General features: G+C 36.6%; 1 protein-coding gene across 1 annotated transcript in view; it reads left to right on the forward strand.

Moving 5' to 3' along the window:
- The window catches only part of LOC148216168 (uncharacterized), a 43,288-nt gene extending 26,946 nt beyond the window's left edge, over nt 1–16,342 (forward strand). Inside the window, exon 5 of the mRNA XM_088139516.1 lies at nt 16,075–16,342. Within this exon, the coding sequence (XP_087995642.1) occupies nt 16,075–16,172 (98 nt within the window). The 3' untranslated portion in view covers nt 16,173–16,342. The remainder of the gene's footprint in view (nt 1–16,074) is intronic.
- The last annotated feature ends 8,280 nt before the right edge of the window (nt 16,343–24,622 follow it).

Consider the following 24,622-nt stretch of genomic DNA (forward strand, 5'->3'; position numbering starts at 1 on the left):
AAACAGGCTGTTAAAAAATAATGGAACCTTGATTTACTGGAAATCAGGAGTCATTTAATTTTGCTATATCAAGAACAGAGATGCTGCACGTTTGATTCAGTCAAAAGAATATAGGCCCTGAATAATAACGAATAACCCTCCCTTTTAAATATTCCGGCTCCAGCAATCAGAAGGGTGAACCAATTGGGTTATGATTGCAATCATGGATTCCGTGCACACGTCTTTGATTGTCAAAGGCAGTGGAGATAGAAAGAGAGAAAAAGCAAGAGAGAGGGAGAGAGAGAGAGGAAGTGAGGGAAAGTATTTCTGGGAAAAGCAAAACTTTTCCAAAAGTTATACTAACATCTTGCATTTATTAAAGCTACTGTTGTTCTTCAGTGGGTTTCAGAGGGTTAAATAGGATTTATTTGTTTATTGATGGATTTGATTTCTATCTCACCTTTCCATACAGTTAAATACTCACAACAGCTACCAAAAATTAAAACGCAGAGGAGCAAATACATCAAGGTAAATTAGAATGAATCCTGCCACTTGTTAGCAATTTAAAAATGGCAAAATGGGAGTATTTGAAAGCTAGAGAAGCTGGGGACTCTTATAGCTCTTACCCCTGGGGGGGGGGGGTGCTTACTAATGCCTAGGAAAAGGTCTTCTTCTGCATGTCAGTTCAACAGACGTCTGAGAGTGGGGGGTGTCTTCAGAAGTGTCTTTTCTGAAGGACTTAATATCAGGGGAGGTTCATAATGAAATAATTGCCTTAAGCACAGAATTATATGATTCAAACACTGTGCAATAGTGTATAGTGACACAATTGTCAAGACAAAGCAAACTTCCCTTAATAATCACTTACTGTATATAGTACTTTAGCGTAATTTGGCACTATTTAAAATGTTATGCGATTGATCAATAGCTCTTTGATTAGTACCTGGAAGATCTTTCAGACAACCAACCTTTTCCAAATGTTCAAATCCAGTACATTTCTGTTTGGACATCATATGGCTGTAAGGATGGGCAGGTTTCTACGTGTGTATGTTGCAAGATCACTGAAGACCACTAGTGAATAACGATTGTAGGTCTACAGTTCACAATGTTTAAATCATGTTTGAAACAGAATGTTCCTATCCTTTTCCTTAGTAAGACGCACAAGCTTTGGATGATGTACATATCATCGGGGATGGGTGAAGTACTGTAACACAAAAGCATGGGACCCCCCCCTTTTTTTTTTAACAAAGTGTTCTTTTAAAAACATCTGGTGGAAAGAGAAGAATCAGTTCCCTTACCTTACAGGAGGTGGCACCTGGGCCTGCCTGCCTGCCTGCCTGCCTTCCTTCCTTCCTTCCTTCCTTCCTTCCTTCCTTCCTTCCTTCCTTCCTTCCTTCCTTCCTTCCTTTTGGCTTTAGTGGATGGGACTCCTTTCCTTTCTTTTTTGGTAGTTATCAGATCACCATGTGATTTTGTGTGGTCACTTGATAATTCCTGAACGAAAAAAGAAATGGAAGGTCTTTTTTCCCCCATGATATTAAATAAAGTAAGGCTTTATTTATTCAGCTTCCCATGGAGAATTTTCCCATTTTTTTTTTCACTTCCCTACCTCCTCCAAAAACAGAGGAAATGAAAGGGAACTGAAGAGTGAAGCACAAGCTTAATTTCAATATAGTCAAATACATGTATATCAGTCACAGAAATAAAACACTGAGAAATTAATATTAATTTTCATACATAATTTCCCTAATGTATTTTGTTTTCCTTATTTTTTCTCTCTGTTGAAAAAAAAATTCTTATATTCTCTATGTGAGTTTTCTATATGAGTTTTATATGTATATTGTCAAAAACATTTCTGAGTCAAGGACTCCATCTCAAAATTCAGAAAAGTACAGTCACAAGTAGACTAGCTCATAGTACCATGACTTTTTTCTAAAAAAAGAAATTTACTAGAAAATGAGTTTGTTCTTGATAACAAGAATTTCTGAAGGAAGCATATTCAGGTGATGTGTGAGTGTGTATGCTGTTGTGTGTATAGAACTCCTTCAGATACTTACCAAAAAGCTTTGGGACCTATACATCAATAATTTAAATTTGCAACGAGCCTGGAAGAAATATATATATTTTTAATTTATTGTTTACCGTTTCAGTAGCTTGATGGTTTGCATAGCTTGATCTAGCTGAATACTTTCAGAACACTCGCATGCTGAATGGAATGAATGAAGAAACTTCTTTGAGGGCACTGGGAGGGAGGGTTCAAATCATATAATATCTTCAGGGACTATTTATTTGTTTGTTTGTTTGTTTGTTTGAATTTATTACAACCATTGAATTGAAATGGACTCTTGTCCTTTCCATGAGAATAACTTTTGCTGGTAGAGATGGTGGGAAAATTTTGACATCTTCCTCCTCCTCCTCCTCCACATATCTGCACTTCTCAAACCTATATGCAGACCTGTGCATATTTATACACTAATATCTACATCTTTACAAGTTATGTGAAAATGTTTGTAACTCTTCAGAGTATGTGAAGTATGTGCACAATAATGGAGTAATGATGAGCAGTTAGTGAAGATGCTTGACACGTGTGTAAAAAAAAGACCAATAGCATGTTATGGATATTAAGAAGCATTACTGAAAATAGAGATGCCAATATTATAATGCCTTTATGCAAATCAATTTTGTGACTATCTGGAATATTGTGTGCAGTTCTGGTCATCACAACTCAAAGAGGAGATGGTGAAGCTAGAGGAGATTCAGAAGAGGGCAATTAAGATAATCAAGGGGCTGGACAGGATTCCCAATGAGGAAAGATTGTGACACATGGCATAAAACTGTAGCATGTCAGGGAAAATTACTATAAATTTTGCCACAGAAACATAGGCACCAAAAGACATATTATTAGAGAAAATGAACACAAATGATCAAGTCAATTTAAAAGTTAAAAAAAAAATAGAAGAAAGGAAATGAAATTACTCAGAAAACAGGAAAGTGAATAAAATCAACCCAGAAATATGCATTTACCCTTTCCTCTGTGGTACAGTGTTTCAAAGAGATGCAAAGTGCGTGCTATGGGCTATTTACATTGCGGGGAGGGGTGGATCCAGCAGTGCATATATAGATGGAGAGTTTTATGAGCTTATGCCCCCTCCTTGTCTACTGCTCTGCCTGATCTTTGTCTAAAGGATTGCTGATCCCAAGTCACTTGCTTCTGCCTTTCTTCCCAGACACACACACAGGGACTCTGTCAGGATACTTCTTCTGGCAGGATGTAGCCAGCTGGCTGTGGCTTTGCCTCTCCCTGTACTGTTTGCAAATAAAAGTTTGCATTTTAGTTACAAAACATTCTTCAATCATCCTTGCTCAGATTAGGATCTCAGTCTCAGGAATGCTGAAAGTGAGAGAGACAGAATCAGATCACTTCAATCATCTTGAACACTTTACGGTGCTGAAATCAAAGACAGCAAGGAGGGAACAATAAAAGTCAGATCAGAAGTTCTAATTCTTGGTGTTGAGCAGATCATCTGCAAAATCCTGCCAGTTCCTCTGGACCCCTAATGGAGAGAAAGGATTTTCTTCTCTGGGATATGGGCATCAACCTTAGAAACTTTTCAAGGGGTCATTGAGAACATGGAGGGTTATGACTGCACAAGCTTCTTCCATACCAGTAGGCTGCTCTTGGGAAAAGGAACCAAAGTTAATTTCTTAATGCCAGTATTTTTGAGTGGCAGAGGACTTTCTGGCTGATCATGGGCTTCTCCAGCTACCTCGAAACTGCTGACACCACACTTGAGACCATTCAGCCAAACAGCATTCGTAACATTTCTTCTTCATATAATTTTACTGCCTCAGATTAGAAATGTAAGAGTTGCACATTGTGTCCCTGCAGCTAGGATTGTCTAGGGAGTTGCTGCTGTTCTGTTTCTGCTTTCTTTCCTGACGCATAAAGACTTTTTAATATGCATACAATTTTCAGCACCTATAGTGCTTCAGTTGTTTGCCCCTCTTAACATGAGCAAATTTTAAATGCCTTATAAAAATATCCAAGATGGAATATTCTATAAAAGTAAAAATGGCAATGATATAGCATTTAGCATTTTGTTGTTACTGGAGGCCAACATAAAATAAGTCTTTAAAAAAAGGTTGTGCCCATTGTTTCTGTTGGAAGTTCAGAACTGCGAAATTCTCTCCTGGTGCCTAGTAGTTTATGTAACAATGTTTCTTCAGAATCATTGTATGCAACAAACCTGATTCTAAATCTTTGTACTCCATTCCATTATGTCCCAGCTGTATTAATGTACTGATCTCTCTGGGTGTGAAATATTGTTTGGTGCAATTATAAATACTTATAGACTGTAAAAACAGAATATCACACTGGGTTTTAGTTTAATTTGAACATAATTATTCTGTGGGTGTATGTGGAAACTGGAGATGTGTAACTCAGTCTTGTACCTGCCTGCTTGGAACTAAATCACTCTGTTAAATGGAGTTGATTTCCAGGCTAGTGACATAGAGAAGGATGCAACTTTAAGGCTGAAATTTTATGCACAACTCTCTCTCTTTTTGGTGGTGGTGATGGTGGTGGGGGCGACGGGGGTAGAATTCCTATTGAAATCAGTGAAACTTATTGTTGCGTAAAGATTGCTAGTATTAGACTGGATATTACTGAGATCCAAAGTTTGGCTAGAAAATGAGAAAAGTAATTTAATTCTGAGCTACAAAAATTGGATTTTTAAAAAATAAACCAAGAAATGAATAAGACAACACATATGAGATAGAGATCAAAGGTATTCTGCCTTGATGTTGTTGCTAGAATTCTATTTATGTCAAATAAAAAGAGGCTAATGCCATACCTGAGTTTTGATCATCCTTTAGACTGCACCAAAGTCTAGGTTCTGATGGAACTGACACCTTGCTTTTCAGAGCTGCTCCTGATTGAATTTAGAGGCCACTTGTTGCCCTGCCTGGACAAAACCAAACACCAACTATTGTCAAACTACAAAGACTAAATGGAGAAACATCTCATTTTTGTCATACCCTAGTTTCTACTTTTTTGTCTATGTTTTTTGGAAATATTTTAAAAAACCAAGTTAAGTGAAATTATATAAGGTGATAAAAGGTATTGTCAGGAAAGGAAGCAATCTAGAAAGACTACTGACACTTTTGAACACTGGTGTTGGAGAAGACTCTGGAAAATAATGTGGACAGCCAAGAAAATAAACCAATGGATCACTGAACAAATCAACTCAAGAGTTCTCATTTGAGGCACAAACGACCAGGCTCAAATTATCCTACTTCGGACACATTATGTGAAGACCTAACTCTCTGGAGAAGGCTGTGATTTTGGGAAAGGTGGAAGGAAAGAGGAGAAGAAGAAGATGACAAGCAGCAAAGTGGATGGACTCTGTTATAGTGGTGATGGGTGCACGGCTGGGAGTCCTGAAAGACCAGGTTAGGGACAGAATGTCATGGAGAAAATCTATCTATGGGGTTGCTAGGAGTCCACACTCAGTCAAGTCCTAAAATATTTGTTTTCAGGAAAATAGTTTGGACAGCCTGCTGCTCTTGTCTTGTAATCTAGTTATTATTTGAAGATTATGTGAGAATTCTTTTAATGGTCATACATTGGTACTTCAAGAAATTTAGTAAAATACATTCATTTGATAGCATTAATCACAGACAGTTCACACTATATTCATACTGATTTTACATAAGAAATTATAACTATATTGACTAAAATTATATAATGTAATTTGGGCTACATACTAATAAATCAAGAAGAACACTGATGTATCAGGGATATCATGTTAGGAGGAAGATCCTGTTCATAGCAGTGGCTAGTCAAAGTTTCTGGGAAGCCCACAAAGAGCACCCCTGATCATAATTAATTAAATATTACCAGTGAATAGCAAAGCTAGTAATCTACCTCTCTTTCTTGCTTTTTCTCTCTTTTCCACCTAACTTTGGTTGATTCTAAAGTCACCTCTTTGTCGTTAACTTCCATATAGAAATAATATGAATCTAAATGCAGTGTCTTTGATGATGCTAAAATCAGTAACCACCACACTTCATGTATCTGGACATTTGTGTTCAGGAAAATGTTCTGGAAAATGACAGCACTCTTAAGTGTTTCAATAAAAGCATCATCCTTTCTCATTGTTTATTTTAAACTATGCATGGCTAAGGTTCATGAGAGTATAAATTCCTGTCACCAAGTCATACTGTGACCCTGGAGTCAATGTCAGTTTATGATATTATCACTTCCTTTCCTTGAAAAAAAAGGCAAACACATTCTCTCAAGCATGTGCTATATTTTTGGTCTGAATTTCAGGTACAGTCTATTGGGATGGCTGTCTTCATTTGGTGGAACTGGGCAAAGAATTTTCCAGGCCCAGGATGCTACTTGTTAAATAAAATGTCCTTTGGACTGGTAGCAGCGGACGGTCTGTCAGATATAATGACTGTTTGGTCTAAGTGCTCGCTTGGCTGAGAGGCTGATGGTGTCATTGAATGAGATCTCATCCAGTTCTGGATCCAGGTAGAATACTTTAATGGATGAAGGCTCTTTTGTCAGCATACAAAGTAATAAGATAGCATATTACCTGCCTTTCCTCTTCTGGGCGGTATTTGCTGGAACTCCCACATAACCCTAATCCTAGCCCTCACCCTCACCCTCACCCTCACCCTCATGGCTTATCACAGGTATTGACATTGTGCTTCTCTACAGCCTATATCATCCATGATTTCATCATAAATATAAGGGCTATTGAGACTGGGTGGAGAAACTGGGTAGAATTGTATCAGCTCTGTCTATCTGGAAATATATCATAGCATTGACATAGGCAAGAGGATTAGGGAGATAATTTTTCTTATCATCTATGAAGAATCTGTTTATTCATTAGGAGCCTGTCTTCCGTGGGCGCCAGATTGGATTGTTTGTATATAATATTGGGTAAAAGATAGCAAAAGGCATGACTGTTGATCCTGCTCTTAACTGAACTGGCTTTGGTGACTTCAGATGTAATTTTACAAAACCTTAGATTCTCAGTTTTCAAGCTGAGTCAGTCTCAACCCTTACCATAGATACTTACATTACTGTAATGGAAATAATAATAATAATAATAATAATAATAATAATAATAATAATAAAAAACACATACACACTATACATACATACATACAGTATATATACAAATAATCTCCCTCTCACCCATATGGGTGGTCTGTGTCCTCCTCAATCTTGGGTCCTCTACCAGAGGCCTGGGAGTTTGTGGGTCCTATGGAGGATTTGAGGCGTTCCTAGCTCTGCACTCTTCTGGACAGAGAGCTCTGATGTGGTTCCTGAGATCTGTTGGAGCCATTCTTCCAGCTTAGGAGCCACAGCCCCGAGTGCTCCTACCACTACTGGGACCTCTTCAGCCTTGACTTTCCACACCCTCTCTAGTTCCTCCTTCTGTGCTGTGTGCACAATTAAGTAATCTTGGAAATTTCTAATCTGTGGGTGCTGGTTTACCTATGCCAATTAAAAGGTGGGGAGAGAATTAATAATTGTATAAATAAAATTCTGAGTGCAAAGTCCTTCCTTCCTTCCTTCCTTCCTTCCTTCCTTCCTTCCTTCCTTCCTTCCTTCCTTCCTTCCTTCCTTCCTTCCTTCCTTCCTTCCTCCCTCCCTCCCTCCCTTCCTTTTCCACCATCTTGTTAGCCAGTATCTATAATCAACCCTTCCCCATACTAATATTTGTCACTTTATCAGTGACATTCTATAAACATGCTTAATATGTTTAATTACCAGAGAAAAATGTGCTGTTTTAATAAGGATATAACAGTTGTTAATGAAAGCCTAGTAGCAAAGAGTTTTATATTGTAGTTTAAATCAGGACATATTTTGCATTAGCAATGGTGAGAAATTAACAAGGAGAAAAAGGGAATCTATTTGCACAGTTTCTGCAAGCTCTGCACTAAAATGGCATCAAAACATTTTTTTTTTAACAGAGTTCAGAAAGGTAATTTAAAAATGCCTAAATTTGAAGCAAACATAAGCAATTATCAAAATGCATGAGGGTGTTTTGGTATTCCTAATTACTGTCATTACATCTGTTTTATCTTGATTTCATACCCTACTAATGACCTTCATAAATTCTAAACATCAACATATGCTTTCCCCCCCTCCTGTTCTTCATACTGTTGGTAGAACAGATACAAATAGACCCAATCAGCGACACTACAGATGTAGGCCATTCTGAAGCTCATATTTCTGTTCCAAAATCAGGTAAAACACGGAAGGTGTTACAGCAATTCATTCTGAAAACCATTCTTAGATCAAGTTTATGTTTAACTCCCACCCCTGTTGCTGCCCTCAAATATTTTCTCTTGCATTTAAAAGAAATATTTGCATTTTCCTATCCAAGGTCAATATTTCACTTTGGCTTGTCATGTCCCTTAACTACATTTTATGAATGGTAAGAGTACAAGGTGACCTTTGTCCCATCCTGACCAACAGGAATAAACAATCTAGTGACCCTCCCAATTTTTAAACAATTCCTATCAGTCCAACTATCAGAGCAAAAGGCAAGGGTTTTAGTCCAAAGACTCTGGGAGACACTAATTTATCTATTTCTGCTCCACAGTGAGTATGTCTGCTTTTGTAATACTGGCACACTGTGTACAGGCAGAACATTTTCAGAGGTTGCATGCATTGGACTCCATGTTGCATAGATCCAGACCACATGTTTGAATCCCAAATTTCTGAGCGAAAGATTTAGAAAATTAGGTTTATGGATACCAAAGTTTCCATCACTGCTGTAAGTAGAATAAGCATGCTTGTGAGGTCAAAAGGAAGGAACTTATGGAAGAAAGGTCCTCAGTGTGCATAAGAGTAACTGAGTCAGTTTCTGGACCTTCTGAGAACAATGTTTGGAACTATGCTGCTCTATAACATTTATCATCCGTGAGAGTGAAGGTAAGATCTTAAGACTAGGCAGAATCTGGTAAAGTTGTCTTAACTATGTCTGTTTGGAAACATATCATATAACTGAAATAGGAGGATTAGGGAGAGATTCCCCCCCCCCCCATCAAATGAAGAATCAGTTTGCTCATTAGAAATCTGTCTCCTATAAATGCCAGATTGGACTGTTGGGTAAGAGGCATTTCTGCTAAGGTATGTTGATCCTCCTCTTAACTGAGTTGATTTAGGGGACCTCAGAAACATTTTTATAAAATCCTAGGTTCCACAGTACTCATGTGGGGCAATCTCAACATATCATTAGACGAATACATTCTACAGGACTGAATTAAGTGTGTCCACAGGATTTGGTAATAAAACAATGGCATGGTCGAAGCAGCACCCTGCCTGTTTACTATGTGCATCACACATAAAAAATGGGTGCTGCTTTGATTGCACCATTGTGACCACCATCTTGATTTTTTGGACACACTCTACAGACTGAAAAAATATTGAAATTAGGTACCACGTCTTGAAAAAAACTAGACTGGCACCTTCCCATTACTAATTGATAATCCCATTGTATTTTTCCATGCAGAAATGTGCATAATCCAAGATCATCCTGAACGTTTAGGGGAGTTCTAACTGACATATTCCATCTCATTTCCCTTTGGAGTTATGGGATGAAAACAGTCACTGACATTTAATTTAGCATGTATCTTGCAAGCCAACACATTGTGGCCCACCTCCCATCAATTAGTAGGTATCTGCAGCATAAGAACATACATTCAGGATGCATTAGGTGTTCACTACAATTCAAACTGCAATACGTCCTAAGAGAGATAGTTTGGACTCCTCAGATATCTGTTGTGACAAGTTGGTGTGTTGATACCTACCCACAAGTGGTTTGTCTCCATTGCCACAATTGGGATAGTTCCAACAAGAGTCCAGAAAAGGATTAGTTATACATTATCAGCTTCAGTTAGTGAGTCATGAAGTTGTGAACATAAAGTTCTCAGACTTTACTGTGTTTACACTGTGTTTACAGAATTTACAAAGATCACTGTGTCAACCAACTTTCATAGGTAGGTGTCTGTCAACTACTTGACTTTTTTTTTTTTTTTTAACTTAGAAGATTGTAACAGCTATTTCTGGTTCTCGAGCATCTGTTCAAGAACACCTGGTACTTAAGAAGGGGGTTGTAAGTTAACTCCAGAAACTTTTGCAAAAGTCTCATTATTCAGATTTATTTCAGTCTGGGTTTGTTGTTTAGGTAATGTATCTGTTTTTAGCCTAGTGTGGTGTGAGCCTACCCATTATGGCTTGTTAGCCACTGTGGTTGACCAAACCATGATTTTAAAAAATGGCTAAGCATTATTTTATGAATCAAGGCATTGTTTTCACTTTTACTTTGTGTTCATAAAGTAGCAAAAAAGAGAATGTTCACTACAGTAGTTCTTGTACATGTGTATTTTGTTGGCATCAGCCTTGTAGAAAGGTATGTTATTGTTCTAGAAGATTGCACAGGGCAGCTGAGAGCAAAGGAGTGCATGACCTACTAAAAAAATGAGATAGTAGCTTGCTAGCTACATGCATTACTGTAGTCAAAATTCGTGATCTATGTGATCCTCTACCTTAACTGAATGATAAAGAATTGCTGTCATATGAGTAACCAAACAATTGGATTCCTGGATGATACAAAACACCTTCCTAATTTCTAAACCAATGTTTCAGACTCACCACCCTATTCAAATTGATAAACTCTACTGCAGAATTTGGTTCCCAGAATCTTACCTTGTTAAATGCAAAGGAGTCCAATTTTAAAGGATACAGGTTGCCTATTTCGCAAATATGTAGACTGGTGTAAATTGTTATTATTGAAGATTTCGTAGACATTGACAGTGCTAGTAATCAATTCAAGCTTTATTACAAACCTAAGAATTTCTGAATGCAGCTATAATATAGATGTGGCTCTGAGCATTTTTTTTTCTTTCCCTTTTTGGAAAATTAAATATTGTGAGGTCAAATAATTTTACTTTTTTTTTTTTCAGCTGTTTTGACAATTCTATGTTTATAGCCCCTAAAGATGCAATAATTATAGGGGAAACTTTTGCTGGTTAATTTCATAATCTATATCGCTAAGTCCCAACATGTTACAATTCTTTCCAGTTACTTTTCTTCAATTATGGTGACATTGAGTATTTTGTGCTGTAGATGTCGGTGTGTCTGAATTCAGAAGTCCCATAAATTTTTTGGCATGGTAATTCTGAGGGCATACTTTTTACATGAATCCCAATTTGCTATTTTGCCACAACACCATGCTTTGTCTTACTGTATAATCTGCGTGGTATGTTCTGTTCAGCCACATATTAAGTAGTTAACAGTCTTGTCTTTCTCTTTGTATAACCTAGGTTGGTTGTCCAACAACACAGCAACAATAAGAAACTGGAAACACAGCAAGTTTAGGTTATTGTTGTTGTTTTAATAACATTTGTTGCTAGTACTCGCAACAAACATTAATCCCTTTGTTTCCTTCCTGATGGATCCAATCTGCAGCCATTGCCACATGTTACTACTCATCTTGTGTTCTGTTTCTTTCAGGTACTGGCCACACAGAAGTTTTTCTTTCCAATTTTATATGCATTGTTGTAACTGTTTGGTTTTGTAAGCTACCTTTGATTCTGTCACGTTCAGAATGGTTTCCTTGCAGACATTTAGTGACATCCTCACTTTGTTTGTCTTTACAGAATCATTTAGACTTCTGATGTTATCCTCCATTGTCCACTTTGCCTGCAACAAACAGCAGTCACCAATCAATCAAAATTTGGTTTTTTGTACCTTTAGAATGTTGACTTTTTGAAATTCACTTATTGCTCTACCAGGTACTGTGAATTTGGGATCAGGTGTCTGGCAGTGATTCCTGTCCACAACTTGAATGTGGTCGGCAGAGAAAGGATTGGATGAAAATTGTTCTTTCATTTTGTATTTCATGATCCGAAGCCAGGCGAGCCAGGCTTTGATCGATCCTTGCAGCAACATTTGATTGAAATGATTTGCAAGACAAGAATGAAAAATGGATAGATGTTTGAGCCAAAATTTAGGAAGCTTATCTTTTCTGAACGGACTCCATTTTTAAAAAAATATTTTTAGTCATTTTTTTCCCCAATATCTGCTATTACTACAATATTTTCTAGGTTTGGCTATTTTTAATCTATCAGATAGCCATATGGCCATTTCATCGTGTTTTATTTGGTTATTGCACAGGTGTGTGTGTGTATGTGTGTTTTCCAAAATTTTCTTCCTTGATTTTAGGGAATTCAGCTGGTTTTTCATTTTCAGTTGAGCTTTGAAAACAATACGTTGATTTTTCTAAAACTGTCAATTTTGCTGTAATTCTTTGATTCTACTTTCATATTATTTAATTTTCTTAGAAGCTGTAACCATTCTTTGTTCTGATTTTTCCATGACTTTGTTTTGCTGCCTAAATTGAATTACTTTTTCAAACTTGTTTTTGTTGTCTAGTTCTCATTTTTCTCATTTTACATTTTGTAGGTTGCTAATATATTTTTGAAATTGTTGTATTTTATTTTCCAATCCAATTTTCTGCATTGGTTCAGTGTCTGATTTGGTTTGGAGCTTGCTTTCAATTTATAACCCAGTTTTTTTGAGAGAATGTATATGAACTAATTAGTTTCTTTGATCATTTTTGTCCTTATTGATTTGCATCATGGAAAAAAATCATTTAAATATTTTCTTTCATCCATTGCCACCTGAAACCCAGGTCTGGAAAATCTGTTGTCTGGAAATTTGTTTTCTAGTTACCATCCAGAAGGAGTAATCGGGATGCTTTGGGTTCAGTTCCCTCAGTTAAAGCCCATTTGGCTTGGAAGAACATGCTAGCATCTACAGTACCACCAGCACACAGCCTCATTTTCACTGAGGACCTCAAGCCCTCCCACCGCAGCATATAATGAAATGATGAAGCCATTGTGGAGGAAGTTATGTTTTCTGCAAAATTCTCCATTTCCCTATTGATTTTTGTTGGGGAGGGGGGTGTTCAGTTGGCTAGACTTGTAGTTATTAGGCGATCTGTACTGCTTACATTACAAAGAGGTCTGTGTGTCTGTGTGTCTGTGTGTTTATTTCACCACATGGGACAGTTAGGTTAAAAGTTGTGGATCATCCACTTTCTTTATCTGTTCTCTAACTTTCAAAAGATGGACATTTTACCAAATCAACACAAGAGGAATGAACCAGTTTATATTGTTTGTTGAATTAAAATTGAGAGAGAGAGAGAGAGAGAGAGAGAGAGAGAGAGAGAAAATGTAAAGAATGTTTTACTTCTTTTGTGCAACTTCAATATACATCTTAGGGTTGTTGTTTTTTTAAGCAAAAACTCTAGAAGAAGGCAGTAATAGCAACAGTGAGAAAACTATATATAATCCTCTCATGAATATGAATGGACCATTATAAGTACAAATAGTTATTAGATTTGAATGTTGCCTGTGTCCATGGGATGCACAAGAATTCATTACTAAAATTTAGACCCACAGCAAACAGAGCACGGCTGTATCACTAGGCAGCATCCTGAGAGGGAGTTTTAAGTTTCTATGGGGTAGAACAGATTGGACTGAATTAATTTCATTCTGATACTGACTCTCAGCAAAGTTTCAGTTCAACCTTGTTTCTCCAGATGATCAGAGAGATATAAAAGATGGCACTGTAAGTAAGAGAAGACTTTCATTATTTACATAAAATCCTAGCAAAACATACATCATGATGTCATGAAGCCAACTCCATGACTTACAGACCCACAAGAAATGTTGGGATACAGGCATGAATGACTTCATGACATTGTGGTGTACATTTTATTATTATATATTGTAATTTGAACTGGATGCCCGAGCAGAATGAGAATCCTGATTATTTCCAGAACTTTTTTTTTTTTTCCTGTACACAGTAACACTCAAAATAATTGTTGCAAGTATTGTTAGAAATTTCTTTACACTAAAAGGGGAAATTGTAAGGTGGTATAGCTCAAAATCTCTTGAGTCTATTTCAGTGAATTTTGGCACAGTTCATTGTCTCATATAACTCTAGTTAGCCTGAAAATGTCTCCACATTCTGCTGAAAAATGAGCAGTTACAACCATAAATTGCATCCTAGTTTATGGAAGTACTGAGTTAACTTTTTCTGAACCTAACTCTGAATTTAGACATCCAGATGGATCAGGCAGAATTTGATGAGATCGTTGTACAGTTCTAATTTCCTTACCTGATGCAAACAGTTGTGCATTAAAATTTTCATACAGTACTTTTATGAGAAAAAGGTCAACTTAAAAAGCAAGTCACTCTTACCAGAAGACAAAATATTTTCTGTTTCATAAAATGTTAAATTAGGGAGACATGAATAAAAAAAGAAATAAACTATTTTTTTTCAGATTCCCTTCCGCACTTTTTGCCTTAATTATTCTAAATAAACATGATTAATAAGCAGATCCTAGAGAAGCTCAGGAAAAGATGACACCATGAGAAAGAAACTCAAGATTGTCCTGCCTTGACTTTCTTTGTTTTCAGAGGAATGAAAAGGAAATGCTGACTTTCAAGATTCTATTATATAGTCTATATACAAGTGATGTCTGTTTCCTGACCTAGCCTACCTTAAAGGGCTGATATCAATCTTGAAAGCCTGATAGCATTTTTCTCACTGATATCAAGAGAGTCAAGGTGGGGCCACCTTAAATGTCTTTTTCATGCTTTCCCAGGTTTTGCTAATGATCTGAGCTTAGCCCAAGAAGACAAGATAAGCTTCAGCTTTTTGGGGTGGGTGGGGATGGCTGAGCGTCCTTCCAGTCAGTCTTGACTCCTGGCAACTGCCTCGACAAGTCCCTGCAGTTTTCTTGGCAAGCTTTTTTGGAAGTGGTTTGCCTTTGTCTCCTTCCCAGGGCTGAGACTGAGAGAGATTGGCCCAAGGTCTCCCAGCTGGCTTTGTGCCTAAAGCTGGACTAGAACTCACTGTCTCCTGGGTTCTAGCCTGATGCCTTAACTGCGACACCAAAGCCACTGAAGTGGCTCTCTTCAGCTTAGAGATATACAAAATGCACCGGTTCAGGAATGCTATGTCCAAGGCCCCTTGAACTGTTTCCAGTTTAGAGAATTTACTTAAAGGACCCACAGAACCATCATTAAATGCCTTGGTTTGGGGATAGTCATGTATGATCCAGAGTAGGTACAGAACTTCCAGAGTTCTCCAAACTATTCCATTCCTGAATTGGTGACTTTTGCCAGCTGAACAACTGTGATTTTCTATAGGTACAGAAAGTGTTACTTTGCCTCAGTGAACTTCAACGGTAGCACTGCTTTGACAAAATTGAACAATGTCCTGCTTATAAATATCAGCTTGCAGAAGCCAGGTAACTTGGTTTTGAACAGAAAAAATATTTCTGCCATGAGCAAAATGGCTGTTTATCAATATGTGGTGGCCCATATTACTTAGGTTTGGTGAAGTGCCACTTTGAAGTCCTCTGCATACATTTCATTGTTTATTGGTTATTTACCTACATACTTATTTAACAATACTTATAAACCACCATACTGATCCATACAGAGCCTGGGAAGTATACAATAGTTCAAAATGCAATACAATAGAAAACAATATAATTATAATAATAACATACTTGCCTAACCATTATGGTCACCCAGACAGTACTACAGATCCTAGAATAGCATTAATTTAACTTGATTCCTAAACGCATTAAATTATTTACTTACACAGAGATTCATATTCCATATGCACTGTTCGGGACAGATTGCCATAATTAAAGCCAGAACAGAAGAATATGTGCATTTACCAGAGGAATGAAAACAAAGCAATAGAAATAAATATTTAAAAATGCATCGTATACATTCTCTAATCAGTGCAAGCAGAGATAGCATATAGGATCCTCAGTTAAATTCTACAAATTAAATCTCTTCCTAAAGGTCTTAAATGGTTGGCAATTATATTTGCCTCTGAATTGCATAAAGGCCACCAACTGCATTTGTAAAATATAAAATTGCTATATCTCAGATATTGTGATTTCTCTTGAAGAGATGTCTCCTATGGCCTCTGAGGAAATTCCACCAATTCATCTTTCCATTTCTGAATCTTTCCAGAACATTTTGGAGCCAATGGTATGAACTTCTTCACTCGTGACAACCTTGGAACATTGAGAACATGCAAGGAACAGAATGATTCAATCAGTGCTCCCTGAGATCTAGTAGGAGAGTGAAAATATTATTATTCAGTCAATGCCCAACTGCAGCAGCTCCTGGAGAAAAAAATATCCCTCACCTTGATCCATATAGAAAGAGACGGCTAACTTCTTCTTCTTCTTCTTCTTCTTCTTCTTCTTCTTCTTCTTCTTCTTCTTCTTCTTCTTCTTCTTCTTCTTCTTCTTCTTCTTCTTCTTCTTCTTCTTCTTCTTCTTCTTCTTCTTCTTTAAATACTGCACGCGGTGTGCATTTTTTGGCTGTTGGTATAAAGTTGTTTGGCTATCAAGACCTTAACCTTGCTGCATAAACAAAAAAAATGTAGAAATAAAGGACAATTACTTAATTCTATTTGGATTAATTGTTTGAGTCTACCTATATCTAACAGCATTCCTGAGAACACAGATTTATTCTGATCCCTACCAGAGCAGCCTTAAGAGACAGATGGACACAGTCCTTTTCAAGCCTATTGCATAACACAAGAAAAAAGACATGAATATTTAAACTTTGATTTCACTACAAACGGTGTAATACAAAGCAGTCACTGCAATTGATTTATTATAACTTCATTAGCTTTTCTACAACTATATCAATTTATCTGAGCTGTGCCTATTGAATGCCTGCTTGTGACTGCCTATGTTGTCAAGGGAAGCTCCACAGATCAATAATAATAATAATAACAACAACAACAATGATGATGATGATAATAATTTATTACATTTATATGCTGCCCAACTCCCAGCAAAAATAGACTTAAGCCATATATTCAATCTGACCTTTGTTCCATGTGGTCATGGTAGCCAATTTTACACATCATTTTCAGATTCAGTTAATATATAGACATTGTTTCGGGTCATGTTTATTTAGGAATATAAAGGAGTAACATTAAAAATATACCACTATGAAAACTGTATCAAAGATGATTTTATATTCTTTAGTAGGCGAGTATTCTCAGAATTGCTGGGCATGGCCACTTCAGCACATTTATGTACACCAACAGCAGTATTAAGTTATAAACAAATATAGACTATATAGACTCCATAGAAGCTACTTGATTATGACTTCTGGAGAAGAAATGGTGAACTGAAGACAGCTCTGCTAAAAGTGGAGCCAACAACCATGGCAAAATGAAGAGCCAGCGAGTAGGCTGGCTCTTCCTAATTCCCCTCTGAACAAGGAGAGGGCCTGAGATCGCCCACAAGTGCTCCAGACAGTTGCTCCTCATAAGGAAAGTGCAAGACAGTGGTCTCCAGTAGGTTTATAGCTCTGGGAGATGAGGGAATAGCTATCTTGCTCAAACCATGGTTGGTGCCTTCGAAAGGACACTGCGTTTGCATACTCCTTTTTCTAATCACTTTTGGAAATTTCTTGTTAACTGCTTTTCAGCTATTAGGAAGCTTTGCATTGACAAGTCTGAAAGCACCAGGTGAGTTTCTTTCAATCTGTAGCTAAAGAAGTTTTAAATACAAGTTTAAGTATTTATTTATTTATTTGGAATAAACAGCAAAAGGGTGATTAGAACTTTGATTTTGGAGAGTTGCAAATGGACTAAGGGTCCTGATGGATATGAAAAAAAAAAAAGATTTTGAAATTAATTATAAGGATCTTTCCTGTAGGAAAATGGTTTTGTTTTGAATTCTTAAAAACAAAAGAGAGAGAGAGAGAAGCCTTTAAAAATTGGACACTAGAGGAACTAGAAGGAACTAAAGATTACAGTTAAAGGAGAAGCACACTTAAATTTGACTTACTAATACAGAATGGAACAAAATATTTTAACATTGGACATATTGAAGGATATTTTTGAACAATGGACCCAGAAGTTAATTTTAAGAGTGTCTGCCTCTATAGATAAACTGTGTTTAAAAGATGTTATGAAAGAGGAACAAGTTTTACTGGACAAGACTGAGACTGATCTGAAAGTGGATTTAAAAATGACAGGCTACAAGAATGACATGGAAAAAGATATTACACTGGACATACAAAAGAAACTGGTTGATGTCTTAATAATTAAAAGGGATATACAAGTTTGTTAAAAGTAAAAGGAAGGAATTTAAAGTTGGTTTATTTGATCAAGGTTAAAATAGATATGTTGTTGTCTCTGGTAACCCTTAATGGACTTTTGCTGATCAGGACTGAATGACAAAGCTTTAAATTCCTTCCTTTTACTTTTAACAAACTTGTATATCCCTTTTAATTATTAAGACATCAACCAGTTTCTCTATTCATAGATAAGAGATGGGATATGGGAAGAAGAGACTGTTGTATTTTAAGAGAAGGTGATAAGTTACTAAAATTGTTTATACTGGTTGTGATGGAAGAAGTCATTTCTTTATATATTTCTTTTCTTTTTCTTCACTATATTCTTATTTTTTTCTTTCTTTTCTATTTTCTTTCTATTTTCTATTTTCTTTCTTTTCTGGCCCTTCTATTTTTTCTTTTTATTTCTTTTTATTTCTTTTTATTCTTTTATTTTTTTTTACTATGTTTAGGTTTTTTATTGCTGTAAGCGTAATTTTTAATAAAATTACGATATATATATATATATATATATATATATATATATATATATATATAAAGCTACAGTAGTTGATTATAATTAATTGGTTCCCAAGCATATCAGAGAATTCTCTTTGCTTCTCTTTGTCATCTTCCCCAATATTATAAAAGGAGTTTGTTTTCTACAAATTGAATTTTTAATTTGTCTGTGTTCTTCAATTGGAATATCTTTAAGGGAAATCATAGAATTATCTCAATGACCGTCTTGCCATTCTTGCACTACTGAGATGTTCTTTTGGCTGAAAGGGGGGAAAAAACTAACAACCCTGAAATAGACCTCTTGAGCACATTGGACCTACCCACCTTTAAGAGAGAGTTTTGAAGGAGCTCAGTTCAAAACTTAAATACTTGATAGTTGTATTTGTGTTTGACACCACCCAGAGACTGTGTGTGGTGGGTGGCCCTATAGTGCCTTGATGAAGGAGTGTGAAGAAATGGTACTTGTTGCAGGATTGCAAATACACTGGCTTAGAAGGCGAAAGGAAACGTGTTGCTATGGGGACTGGGATGCATTTGAGGTCTTCCAATACATTTGTTTATTTGTTAAATAATCAACTTCCCTTTGAACTGTCTCTGAGATTTTTATAGCTAAATAGGGGAGAAATGCCACCCTGCTGGTGTTTTGAAGGTCCCTGAAGACCTGGATCTTCACCCAGGTCTTTGGTGAGGGTGCTTGAAGCCTTCTTGTCTTCTTTTGCTTTGTTCTCATCTGGGTTTGTTATCTCTGCCATCTTTGTTCTTGTTTTGTGTTGTTTTCATGTTTTAATAATTTCATGTTTTTAATAATTTGTAAACTGAGTCACGGGAGTTGGGCAGTGTATACATATAATAATAAATACATAAATAAAATGTTCACACTTCTGAGTAGAAATACTCAAACATAGGAGAGAGGACACACCAGGCATCTCTCTCCTCTGATTTTGTTTGTTTCTGTGTGGGCGGAGGGGGCAAAAGTGATGCTTGTTTTCATATGGACAAAGTGCCACCTGAGACACATGAATGAACTGATCGTTTTATTGGCCCCCTGAAATAGCATGAAAGCACTGATTGGCCAGTAGTACTTAATTCTCAGTGTCTTGCAAAGAAAAGGGAAGCACTGACTGGTTGACTGTTCTCAGAGAGCTCTAGGCTTGCTAGTTTACAGACACGGTCATGAATGTGGGGTATCTTGATGTTAAAATGGATCTGAAATGGCCAAAATAATCCACATCAATCTCAAATGCAATTTAAAATGTGTTGAGAAGGCCAGAAGAAGAAAGGGTATTCATCTGGAAAACTTTGTAACTGCCCTAGTGTCACGCGTTCTGATTTGTTCTGCATGTAGGACCCATGCCATTGATAATGCATCAGTAGGGTACATGGTACTTTACAAAGTCCAGGAGGAAAGATCATTTCCCCAAGGAGCTTATCGACAAAAGGTGTTTACAGATGAAACCACAGAGGAACAGAAGAGAAGACAAGTGTTCCAGTGTTTGTATTTACCACACTGGACATGAGAACTGAAGGACTGGACCAAAGTCCCCATGGAATAAGAGCTGAAACAAAGTAAGGAAGGTGGGATTATTTATGTGCAGGCAATGCAGTTCAATGTTCTGCAGTTGCTGTCTGTAGCGATATGAATGAAAGCTAATTCTGATGTTTGAAGGTAAGTCTAGCTTCAAGAAAACTGGAATTGTAGGCAGAGAGCTGTGTTAGTCTATGGTAGCCAAAAATCAGAAGAAATCTGGTAACAGATTAACAAATCTTATTAAAAGTTACAAGCTTTGGTGAGCTGCTGGTCACTTCATCAGATGTATGGAATGGTTAGCCACTAATTCAGCTGATGAAGTAATCTGCAGATCATAAAACTTAAGTCCTTTAATAAAATTTGTTAGTCAGAAAAGGTGCTAAGAAACACCTGATTTAAAGCAAAGCAGCTGAATATTCTTTTTTCCAATAACTAAATGAAAAATGAATGGAGGGCTTGAAGAAAAATAATTAAAAAAATGTATTCTACTCACATCTCCTATAAACAAAATTCTTACTGAGATGAATATGAACACAGTGTCTGAATATCCCAGAAGAAACTGTTTTCATGCTATCAAGCTAAGCAGCACAAAAATATCATAGGCTGCTATTAATGCACTTGAAGCATCTTAGGACTATATGTTTATTTTTCTTTTCTCCTTTTTGCATTTCAAAGAGATTTTTCTAGCATCTTTTAAAATAGTAAAAATGCTAAGAACAAAGACTCCCAGTCATTTATGGACGGCAATCAATCTTGTGTGAATTATTTACTGGACTTAAGGACTTAGAAACTATGTTTCTAATCAGATACTAATCAAATTTTTAGATCTAAATGAAAGTTTGGGCATGCAGTGAAATAGAATAAAATTACATTTGTATTACTATTCTTTCCAAGGGCGTCTTTAGAAAAGTCAACTAAAATTCATTATTCCTAGCAAGAAATAAATACTTTTGGAAGTTGTATCTAAGGTAGAGGATCATTATCCAGTATGAGTTGTCATCTTAAACAAACAGGTAAATAAAATTGTGGACCTCTTTGCATTTTCCTTAACAGTAGTTTCCTGTAATTTCTTATTGTAACTGAAAAGCAAAAAATAACTTATTAGGTTATTTATTACCAGCTTAGTTATCACACTAAAAGAGTAAAAGAGTAAAAGAGAGAAATTGTTTGGGGAGACCAGTTCAACAAGCACACCAGCTGAGTTCTTTCTAGCATAATGGGATGACCTAGAAAAAGAAGGAAAAGATCATCACCAGGGACTGTAGACTAGATTGGGAAGTTAAAAACAAATAAACTCTCAAAGGAGGCAATAGCAATACATTTCTATAGCTTGGCCATGAAAACCACATGGACATATCATTCTAGTCACCACAACATGAGGTCCATTTGAGGAAGGCTATAAAGAGATGACTGGAAATACACCTTGATGAAGCCCATTTCCATTGTGATATTTCCACCAATCAAGCAACAGACCTGGAGTCAGGAGAAAGTTTTCCTATTGCTTGCTTTACTGACACTTTTGTAGGAACTAATTCCAAGGAGTCTGCAAGAATTATAACATATACAGGCAGGCCAAGGTAAGTGAGTAACAACAGAAGATCAGAGGCATATATAATCAATCAGTAACAATAGCCCAATACACTATAATCTGAGATTAACTAAATGGTGTGGGAAGTGTTTCTTCTTCTCTGTCCTGAGTCTTTGAAAGAGAGATAAAAATATTTGACACCTTTCATAATCTGAGATATGAAATCTAACTTAATGTCCCTGTTGATGTTGTTCTCTTTGATCATCCCTTTCTATGCTAAAAGCCAGTTGTGTACTTTGTCACCTAGAGGAAACCGTGATATGAAGTCCTTCAAATGGATCTGGACAAAGACAATTGCTTTGTAAGACTTCTCTATAAATGGTCACAGCAGCATTCATGGACTGGGTGTCAAAATCTCCATGAGGGCAGGTGTGGTATCACAACTGAAACTCTGCTCCTTGGTACCTGTGATCATGTTTACAAAAGGGGTGGGACTTGTTGTGCCCATCATCTTTACCCTCTCATCTCCAATGCACATGCATGGTTGACTTTGGGGTGTATTTGAGTGGGAGATGCTAGCTTGTAAGTACATATAATCCCCAGATCTCATATATTGTTTAATTTCAGAGCACTGGCATGAAATTATGAAAGCTTCCATAAGCAACTCCCATGCATTTCACTAAATGGGTGAGGAAGAACTTCTCTGTGAAGGATATTATAATTATTAATCATAACAGTTATGACAAAGAAGCCTATTTTAATTGGGTGAGGGAATCCCGCATCTGTTGATTAGGATTAGAAACATTAAAAATAGCAACACAAATTGAAGGAAGCTATGGGTAATAGTAGTACAAAGTGATCCCCAGCAGTGTGCTAAATGATGCAAAATTAAAATAAATTAAGTACTTCAATTGGCATTCATGGGACTAATATCTTAGGAAAAATGATTAAGATGATAAATCTATAGCCTAATCTCACTGACTATACTTCCTGATGAATTAATGTATACATTCTTGTGGTGAATGTATGTACACAGTCTTGATTTCATTAACAGGGTTTATAGCATTGGAATTTCCTGAATTATTTTTGTAATTACCTTGATCTGTTCCTTTTGGACTAACACAAAGAGAAGAACTTTTCCCAAAGGTTCTGAAATAGATCCTCAGCTCAGCCAAGTACCCAAATACCTTTAAAAATAAACATTTTGAGAGAAATTATTATCCAAAGTGTAAATTTGAAAGAAAAAAAATAATTAAAAATGTTTAAAGGCATGTTTAAGTTCTCTAAATTAAGAGGTATTTATTTATTTGTTACTTATTTTATACCCCATTATTCTACTCAAGCAAGTTCTCAAGGTGGGCAGAAATAAAATAACACAAAAAATAAAAAATTAAGAACTAAAATGAAACAACAATACATTTTCACCATTTGATTAACAATTAAATGGAGAGAATGAATGGGGCATTAGCACATGCAAACGTGATATGGTCTTAATTGCAGTCTGTTTTATCCAGTTGTAATTGTTGCTAGATTTAATTTATGTATGAAGTCAGTTGCCTAAATAACAATGCACATGTCAAATCAGAGTCCTTATAAATTGAACATTCTGACCTTCCCATAGGCAAACTACTGTTTTATATGCCAGATCAGGTCTTCTTACATCCTTTAGGTCAACAAAAGCCAGTGTATTCTAATGATTAAGGTAACAAACAAGGATCTGGGAAGCCCATGTTCAAATCTATCTTCAGCCCTGGATTCAGTGGTGGGAGATGTGTACCATTTCTAACTCCTGGAGAAAAGGCAAGATATAAATGTGTAAAATCAATCAATCAGTCAAGTACGTAGCTGATATGACTCTGTGATTGAGTCAAAGACATTTGAAGTGGTGGCACTGATAGCTGAGGTCATCCTGTTCATTCATTGCAGACACCAGAGGATGAACTGGCAGAATCACCAACTAATCCTGGTGGAAAATCTCCAAGAGACCTTAAGAATGCTTCTGAATCCATCCAATTCCAGGGCAACCATCAAATTTGGTATTCTGCCCTCGGCATGGAGAGAATCAAGCATCATTCTCTCCATGCCAACAGCCACCCAGTGTGATTTAGTGGTTAAGATGTTGAATTAGGATTATGGAGATCTAGAATCAAGTTCAGCCCCAGCCTGGAATTTTTTTACCTAGTTCTTCAAAAATAGCCACTACTTGAAGAGTTTGTTTTTCTACATTAAGTTTCCTAGACTTTCATTTTTGGAGGGTTTTCAACCTTTAGTCTGAGAATGCTGGGATGTGGGGGAAAAAAAACCCATTCTTTCATAGCTTTGGTTCAGCCACCTCTCCTGAGACTTCTGCTCTTGTTTTAAAAGAATTCTTTTTTCCATCTCTAAAGAGGAAAAGCCTGAGAGTTTCTGCCTTGTATATGTGATGAAGAAATGTACAATATATTCCAGCCTGCAACATTGTTTGGCAATATTGGCAATCAGGCAGGTTCACAAAATGCTTGGCAAGCAGGCAGGTTCACAAAATGATCCTATCTGTACTTGCTTAAAAATAAGAACCATTCTCAGACTCCTAGTTCCTCTATGCATGTGTGCAAAATAATAATTTGTGGGCAAGAGGATTATTTGTGCATATGCTGATGGGTGAGTCAATTAGTTTATTTTACAAATGAGGGACCTTATTTTGGAGGAAAATAATTTTAATTGATAATCATTTATTGATAATCATTTATTGTTTAGCCCCTTCCTTCCTTCCTTCCTTCCTTCCTTCCTTCCTTCCTTCCTTCCTTCCTTCCTTCCTTCCTTCCTTCCTTCCTTCCTTCCTTCCTTCCTTCTTCTCATTTTTTCTTTTTTTTTCTTTTTCT

This window comes from Python bivittatus, unplaced genomic scaffold (assembly GCF_059951505.1).
Source record: "Python bivittatus isolate LINGU-HERP-01145 unplaced genomic scaffold, Pbiv_v1 ctg000210_np1212, whole genome shotgun sequence".
NCBI classification, from domain to species: domain Eukaryota; kingdom Metazoa; phylum Chordata; class Lepidosauria; order Squamata; family Pythonidae; genus Python; species Python bivittatus.